Genomic DNA, 9,495 nt, shown 5'->3' on the forward strand with positions numbered 1-9,495 from the left:
CTCACACACTGGCAGAACTGACCTGGTCCACGTGCAGGGCAACCTGAATGCACAGGGCTACATTGACCAGATCCTCCGGCCACACATCGTTCCAGTTATGGCCAACGCCAACGCAGTGTTCCAACATGAAAACGCCAGGCCTCACACAGCACGTCTCACAACGGCTTTCCTACAGAACAACAACATTAATGTCCTTCCTTGGCCCTCGATATCACCGGATTTGAACCCAATTGAGCATCTATGGGACGAGTTGGACCGACGCCTCCGACAGCGACAACCACAGCGACAGCGACAGCGACAACCACAGCCCCAGACCCTGCCCGAGCTGGCAGCAGCCTTGCAGGCCGAGTGGGCCACCATCCCCCGGGACGTCATCCGTACTCTGGTTGCTTCAATGGGCAGGCGGTGCCAGGCAGTTGTCAACACACGCGGAGGCCACACCCGGTATTGACTCCAGATGACCTTGACCTTGGTGGTGTGTCCTATCACTTACTCACAATGGACTAAAGTGAATTGTGAATAATCCTGCAACATTTGGTAATTATCGGACTCACCATTCAATAATTAAATCAATTCTCCAAATGTTACGACAATGTGGTTTTGCGTTTCTTCTTTTGAAGAGTATATATATATATATATATATATATACACATATACATATACATACACATACACATACACATACACATACACATACACATACACATACACATACACATACACACATATATACATATATATATATATATATATATATATATATATATATATATATATGTTTACCCGATGTATTGTTGTTATTTTTTACCTCTAAACATCACCTCAATTGTGATACCGCCAAATAAAGCGCTTACATGTAGTTATCCGTAATAGCTGAGTTTAAACCTGATGTTGAAATTTTATTATCATTATTATTATTATGATTATGATTATGATTATTATTATTATTATATTATTATTATTATTATTATTATTATTATTATTATTTTTTTTTTTTTTTTTTTTTTATTGTTTGTTTGTCGGGTTTGTTGTTTTTTGTTTGTTTTTTTTGTTTTTATTCGGGGGGGGGGGGGGGGGGGGGTATTTACATATTTTGATCTACTGAGTATTTACCGAGATAGCATGAATAAATTACCTTTGAGAAGCACATCGGTATGAATTTAGCCCCATAGTTAATTACCCTACATTTACATGCATATTTATGGTGTCAGTCCTTTCCCCTGTATATACATTAAATATAAAAAGAAACGAAAGAAAGAAGGAAAGAACACATTTTAATTACGGTTATATGACGTCAGACATATCATTAAGGACCACACAGATATTGAGAGAGGAAACCCGCTGTCGGCACTTCATGGGATACTCTTTCCGATTAGCAGCAAGGGATCTTTTATATGCACCATCCCTCAGACAGGATAGGACATACCGCGGTCTTTGATATACCAGTCGTGGTGCACTGGCTGTGTCGAGAAATAGCCTGATGGGCCCACCGACGGGGATCGATCCCAGACCGACCGCGCATAGAGCAAGCGCTGTACCACTCAGCTACTTCCCGCCCCTAAAAAGAAATGCATAATTACAAAGTGGCATGGTTTCGTTATTTATGACCGTATCACAATCAAATTTGACATGAGTATGTGACAATGTTCTTGTTATGGACTGACGGCAGTGGAGGCGTTTTCGTCACCAAACAGCGTCGCACAAGGGCGCTGAAATCAGTACCTTGTGTGGCCACCAGCAGCAGCAATCACTGTGAGACATCTCCTTGGCATAGACTGAATGAGTCCCTGAATCCGGGCACGTGGAATCCTAGCCCATTCTTCCTGCTGTGCATGTGCCAGTTGCGGAAGCGTCTGAGGCTCCGGGTCAGGCTGGCGTACACATCTGTCCAGTTCGTCCCATAGATGTTCAATGGGGTTGAGATCTGGTGATCTTGATGGTCATGGCAGCACATTAATGTTCTCATTCTGTAGGAAATCCATTGTTACACGTGTCATATGGAACCTGGCATTGTCCTGCTGAAATAGTTTTCGCTGTCGATCCAAAATGGGAAACATGTGACGGCGAAGAATTTCATCCCGGTAGCGTAAAGCTGTCAGGTTGCCGTGTATGAACACAAGTTCAAAACTGCCGGTGTATGAGATGGCTCCTCACATCATGACACTCCCTCGACCGAATCTCTCAACTTGGGCAACGCAGTTGTTGGCAACACATTCATTGCGGCGTCTGTAAACACGTTGTCGTCCATCACGTCGCTGTAGAAGGAAACGTGACTTGTCGCTGAACCATACTCGCAGCCAGTTTCTCAAGTTCTACCCTTGTACATTTGTGCACCAGCGAACACGTAAATGTCAATGTTGACGTCGCAGGATTCGGCATGTTTAGTATTGGCATCTTGTAACTCGACTACGTCGAAAAGGAAATGAGGCATCATTGCGAGCATTACAGCTTTAAATATCCATCATTACCTCAATCTTTTCCCCGAGTATCACATGCATTCGCCAAAAATTAACCATTTCATGCCGATTTCCTGCAATTGTCACACAGCGTGCCACAACGTGCGTTAAATTTGTTTTAGGGTGCATTTGGGCATGCTGTCCCATTTCAGGAACATTAACAAACATGGTCATTCAGCAACATTGTACAAAAAACTATATTTTGTAAAATCAAACACTTTTCTTCTTTTACTATCACCTATGCGTTTCTTTTTTGACAGAGTATATATTAAGAAGCTTGCGTTCTTCAAAATGCATATACAGCGTTACCACGGGTCTGAATTCAAGTAACAAACAACAATACCTCGTTTTTTCACAGGTGTGAAAGTTCACCACCAGTACCGTAACAAGTGGGATTTGCTGTAAGGAGGGTTTTTTTTTTTTTTTTGGGGGGGGGGGGGGGGGTCAACATCCACTGACAGTATAGACAGGACATAAATGTTAGTGTTTGTATATCCATGAAATGGTCGCATTTGTTTGTGAAATATAAGCCATATGGTCAAAACTAGGTGCTGCTTAATTAAATTTCCAGGGCCAGTGCGCATAAGATTTTTAAGAGTCCAGACTTAATATCAAATGATGCCACACACATACAATGTGTATGGCGTTGTCGTGACATTAATGCCTCAGACTCTATTAGAGTCTCAAGTCTAGGCTCTAAAGGTTGTATAAGCTCCAGGCTTGCTGGTGGTAACAGGTCGCAAAACTTAGTCTGTAGTCTGTGGCATACTCAGTATTAAGGGAGCAGCCCAGCTGTCCAAACAAACTGTTTGTGCATCAGTCGGTAGTACCACTATACATTCAAAGTCAATATTAATATTCAGAAGTTTGTTGCAAATTTTCGTTTTCTTTTCTTTCTTTCTTTTTCTTTTCTTTTATTCTTATTTTGTTTTATTTTTATTTATTTATTTTTATTCATTTATTTTTTATTTTTTTTGGGAAGGTGGGGGTGGGGCGTAGCCCAGCGGTAAAACGCTCGATTGATGTGTCGTCGGTCTGGGATCGATTCCCGTCGGTGGAAAAATTGAGATATTTCTCGTTACAGCCAGCGATGGTGCATATAAAAGATTCATTGCTTCTAACAGACAAAAAAACGTAGCGGGCATTCTATGTCAACATTACCATATGCTTCACATCCAGTAGCCGTTGATTGATAAACCAATATGATCTAGTGGTGTCGTTAAACAAAAGAAACGTGTTCTTTTTAGTCATAAAATTAATGCATGTTTCAATTGTTTTATAATACAATAACTTAAAAGAAGTATATCTGCTTTCTTTTCCAGACCTTGCCGTTCTCGGAACCGATTCCTGGAATAGTTCATTCTGGGTGGAAAGTGGAAATCTTAGGCACCCCCACTAGTCTGCAAACGTAATTATGTAGATAATGCTAACATATTATTATTATTATTATTATTATTATTATTATCATTTGAATTTGTTTTCATGTTTATTAGCTGTTAGTGGTTAGTGAGAGCCTTATGTCCGCTATGTTAACCACGACACCACCGAGTCCGGTATGCTAAGAGACTACAATGCGCTGGCACATCGAGATTCCCTCAAAATACAGTGCTTTTTTTCTCTTATGGACATCTGGTAACAGACTATGTAACTGTAAAGTACCGGCCTCTGAGATGTCATGGTACAGCTATCGGACATAACGCTGCTAGATACAGGGTTCGCAACTCGGTACCAGCTCCCACAATCTGATTAAAATTAGCTCTACTATTCTCGCCAGTAGATCTAACAGCATTGTGTGGTGTCCAGGTGACATTTCAACTATAAATAACAATTTAAATATCGACCAATTACACTTATATACACGAGACGACAATTAAACATATATTCAAATAGGTTTAATGTTACTTAAAACCGTAACTGCAATCCACACTGATTATTCAAAGAATGTTCGGTATCTCTTTCTTATTTACTCATTTCAACTCATGTTCGTGCTTATATCCAATTAAGGTTCAAGCATGCTGTCCTGGGCACACAAGTCAGCTATCTGGGAAGTCTGTCCAGGAGAGTGAGTTAGTTGTCAGTTGGTTACTGGTTAGTGAGAGAGACGAATGTGTCGTGGCCTTACACCTACCCATTGAGCTCTTAAGAACTCGTTCTGGGTTGGAGTCAGTACCAGGGAGCGAACCCTGTATCTACCAGCCTGTAGTCCGATGACTTAACCACGATGCCACCGAGGACGGATTTTGTCTTAGGAGACTGTAAGGGTTAATATTTTACTGAGCATTTAACTGTCTTTACTGCTATTATTTCATTTGCGATGATAAACCTGACGTTTCTACCTAAGACAACACAGAATATCAGCTAAAGGATTGGGGATTATTTTAAAGTTTAAACTTTACTCTTGTTTTTTTGTCTTCATTTGAATGATATATCGTCCTGAACTGTGTACACCCGTCTATACTAGTCAAATCAGTTACCCGTGGGAAAATAAATGTGCACTGCCAAAAACTTTGTTATTTATTTTATTATCTTATATATTAATAATTATTATTATTGTGGGTTTTTTAGTTTAAGATATTTGTTCTGGGGTTTTTAAATTATTTATTTATTTATTTATTTATTTTATTTATTTATTATTTTTTTTTTATTTTTTTTTTATTATTTTTTTTATTTTTTCTGTTTTTGTTGATTTTCTACAAATTGTTTCCAGACTGGCCAATTCACACTTAAATGTTCTATTCTTCTGTCGTTCATGTGTATAAATAAATTCTAAATCAGGCAATGGGTTCGAACTGCCGGCGCTCTAACTAGCCACGAACAAATAACCATTAACTCCTGTCTTGGACAGACAACCCAGATAGCTGAAGTGTGCGCCCATGATAGCGTGCGTGAATGCCAGGATATAAACATGAACATAAATTGAAATCTGAATGAAAAATAAACGTATCCCGAGATCATAATCGGATCTCATTCTGCATAAAACCGAGTCGAAACGATGTTTTGGACTGCTTCCATGATCCACTATTAGGTACTTGTTTTAAGGAGGACAGCCACTGGGACATTCCCCTGAGCGATTCGGAAAAGGAATGACTTAATTATTGATTGTTCAATTTATTTCAGAATGGTATTTGAATTGGGATACTCAGGTTACATCGCCCTTAATGTTGGTGTCCGCTTCCGGCAAGGTGCTAGCATCAATGTAGTGGTGCTAAACTCACGCGATCAGAATGGATGGGGCCAAGAGAGACGACCACCGTCTTTCCCGTTCGTAGTAGGAATGCATTTTAATGTGACAATCCTTGTGAACCATTTTTTTTTCCAGGTATGTCAATAAAAGGAAAATTAAAAATAATACACACACACAGACACACACACACACACACACACACACACACACACACACACAGACAGACACACACATACACACACAATCACACACACACAGTCACACATACACACACACAATCACACACACACACATTCACACATACGCACACAATGAAACATACACATACACACACAGACACACACACACACACACACACACACACACACATACACACACACACACACACACAATCACACATACACAACACGCAATCAAACACTCACATACAAACACACACACGATCCCTGTCCCGAGTCAGACCCCCGATCCTATCGGAGGCCGGAACTCGGGATAGGCGTGTCCGAAACCCTAGTGGTATATGGACATGTTAAACAAGTTACTAAACTAAAACACACACACACACAACACGCAATCACTCACCACACCACACACAGATACACACACACACACACACACACACACACACATATACACACATAGATACGCACACACACACACACACCGACACACACACAGACAATCACACACACACACACACAGACAATATTAAGAACTATTAAGAAAGGCAAAACGAAAAACCACTACCATAACGACGAGAAGAAAAATGTAATAAACAAAAACATTAGCAAGACATATTTCAGATCTCGACCCAAATGTTGTTAATATGAACCGTGCAATCGTCATAGACTGCGAAATTAAAGATGCCATGGAGCAACTATTGTATACTAAACCAATCTGATAGTGACTTTAGATAGCTATTTGAAACTCATGTGCTGAAAAATATTTAATACTGTTTTGAGTTCAAATTTCTATAATATTTTCTTTTTCATCAAGACACAGCAAACGTCTGTCTCATGTTCGCTAGTACTTCATAACATACCCGAGGCGAGATTTAGCTCAGTCGGTTGAGCGCTCGTTCCAACCAGTACACAACAACTGGTCAAAAGCCGTGGCATGTACTTTCCTGTCTATGGGAAGGTGCATATAAAAGATTGCTTACTGCATTAGGACAAATTGTAAACTGACTTGAGTGTGCTCTGTATTGTGATTGGTTAATTACATTCTTTTTCGGGATCAAATAGACAATAACACCCGGAAAGCTTATGACGTCATTAGAAAGTGACGTCATTAGCAATTGGAACAGGCGAAGTTGACGATTCAAGGGTCTACAGTTAGATTGTAGCCAGGTATTTTTTTCAAGAAATACCAAATATACAGTTAGTTCCGTTGAAAAACGATCCAGTTTACAATGGACATAAAATGTTATTTTTGACCGAATGCGTTAGCCTGAGGTCAAAACTAAAACATTTGCGGGCATCAAATAGACAATAACACCCGCAAATCTAAAAACTCCATATGGTTATCTCCTAAATGTACCGGATTTCCGCTGTTCACTACGTGTCAGATTTATCAAATGTTTGACATCCGATATCCGATGATTAATTAATGAAAGTGTTCTAGCATTTGACACAATATCATCATCCTGATATGGTGTTGTGAGCGTGGTACGTGTTTCCATGTTACTTTAAGTATTCAAATGTTATATACACACACATATACATACGCACACACGCAATCAGACACACACACACACACACACACACACACACACACACACATACATAGACAGACACTCACTCACAAACAATCACACAGGCACACACATACATACATAGACACACACTCATTCACACACAATAACACAGGCACACATACACCCAATCACACGTGGAAGGTTTTGTTGAACATATTTTTCTTTTCATTTTTAAAGGCATACGGTCACAGATTTAAGGACCTTATTTCTCGAAAAGTGGATAATAAATACAAATTATATTTATGTTTGGAAACCAAATCTGGCTATTGAATAACCTGAACTATACCATGATGGAATGAAATCCATGCCAATCCTCTTGGCAATATTCATTTTTAAATTATGGACCATTGCCATAATTCAATAGTTGTTTTACAAAGTATCATTAATAAGTGGAGTATGATGGTTACGTAGATTGTTGAATAAAATACATTTAGGGACAAATCAAATACATATGTTCGACGTAATATTTTGTTAGGCCATTTAATAGGTAGTGGTCTGTGCCAATATGTCTTTAATACTACATATTATTATGTTTTATTTTAGTTTTCATTATTTTTCAGATCCATGTGGATGAATCACAGTTTGCTCTCTGGATGAATAATGTTAACATCGCGCTGATAAATAAAGTAAACATTCGTCTTGCTTGTCAAATTGATTCAGTTAAAATGTTCAACTGACATGTATTTTCAATTTATATGGCATGACTAACGATGTTCTTTGCCAGGCTACAGCTGGGTTATCAGATGTCTACCCTAACAGTTTGTTATGCCCAGTGGTTTTAGCACATGATAACCTTTCATACACACAAGGACTCTCTCAGCCAGTATTATATATATATATATATATATATATATATATATATATATATATATATATATATATATATATATATATATATATATATATATATAAATTTGATACTAATTGTGCGCAATCAAAGAAAAACTATGACGTCATACGCAGCTGTTTTTTGTTTGTTTTAGAAACTTATTTTTATTGATCGAAAAAAAGAAATGTTTACAGTTTGCCTGTTTGCGGCAAGTACTTAAAAATTAGCAATGAATGAATAAATGAATGTTTAATGAAACCCCAGCACACAAAATACATTTCGGTTATTGTGCGTCACAAAAGGTAAGTATATGGAAATATGTATATAATTGGTTTCAAAATTAGCAGTGCCATGCACGTAAAAGTATTGTTGTATATAAGACAGCATTTAGCATACATAAACACCATTATTCCTCCAATTGTTGACACTATAATTATATATCCAATCTACATTGTCTCCAATTGCTGACACTGTAATTATGTATCGAATTCACATTATTTCCAGTCATTACATCTCCAAATGTTGACACAATAATTATATCTCCAATTTATATCATCCCCTACTGCTGAAACTATAATCATATCTCTAATTCACATTATCTCCAATGTTTGACACTATAATTATATCTCCAATTCACACTATCTCCAATTTTTGACATTATACTTATATCTGCAATTCACATTATCTCCAATCATTAGACCTCCAATTGTTAACACTATTTTATATCTCCGATTCATATTATCTGCAGTCATTATATCCCCAATTGTTGACACTATAATTGTATATCCAATGCTCATTATCTGCAGTCATTATACCTCCAACTGCTGACACTATATTTATATCTCCAATACACATTATCTGCAATCATTATATTCCCAATTGTTGACACTATAATTATATCTCCAGTGCACACTATCTCCAATCATTACATTTCCATACTGCAAATAACCACAGAACCATTAGCCAACTCCTACTTCAGTCTCTTTCTGTGAAGGCTATTTCAAGTTCGTGGTATGTACTATCATGTATGTGGGATGGTGCATATAAAAACCCTTACTACTAATGGAAAAATATAGCGTGTTTCCTCTCTAAGACTATATGTAAAATGATATCCAATAGCCGATGATTAATAAATCAGTGTGTCCTAGTGGTGTCCTTAAAAGAACAATATACTGTTATACAGAAGACGATTTTAGAATGTGTATTACATCTTAATATATATACCGGCCTCGGTGGCGTCGTGGTTAGGCCCTCGGTCCACAGGCTGGTA

General features: G+C 38.1%; 1 protein-coding gene across 1 annotated transcript in view; it reads left to right on the forward strand.

Annotated features, from left to right (window-relative positions):
• Nucleotides 1-8,257, forward strand: part of LOC121386759 — a 21,676-nt gene extending 13,419 nt beyond the window's left edge. The window contains exons 5-7 of the mRNA XM_041517768.1: nt 3,779-3,864; nt 5,574-5,775; nt 7,957-8,257. Of these exons, the coding sequence (XP_041373702.1) occupies nt 3,779-3,864; nt 5,574-5,775; nt 7,957-8,073 (405 nt within the window). The 3' untranslated portion in view covers nt 8,074-8,257. The remainder of the gene's footprint in view (nt 1-3,778; nt 3,865-5,573; nt 5,776-7,956) is intronic.
• The last annotated feature ends 1,238 nt before the right edge of the window (nt 8,258-9,495 follow it).

The sequence above is a fragment of the Gigantopelta aegis genome, chromosome 12, assembly GCF_016097555.1.
Source record: "Gigantopelta aegis isolate Gae_Host chromosome 12, Gae_host_genome, whole genome shotgun sequence".
NCBI classification, from domain to species: Eukaryota; Metazoa; Mollusca; class Gastropoda; order Neomphalida; family Peltospiridae; genus Gigantopelta; species Gigantopelta aegis.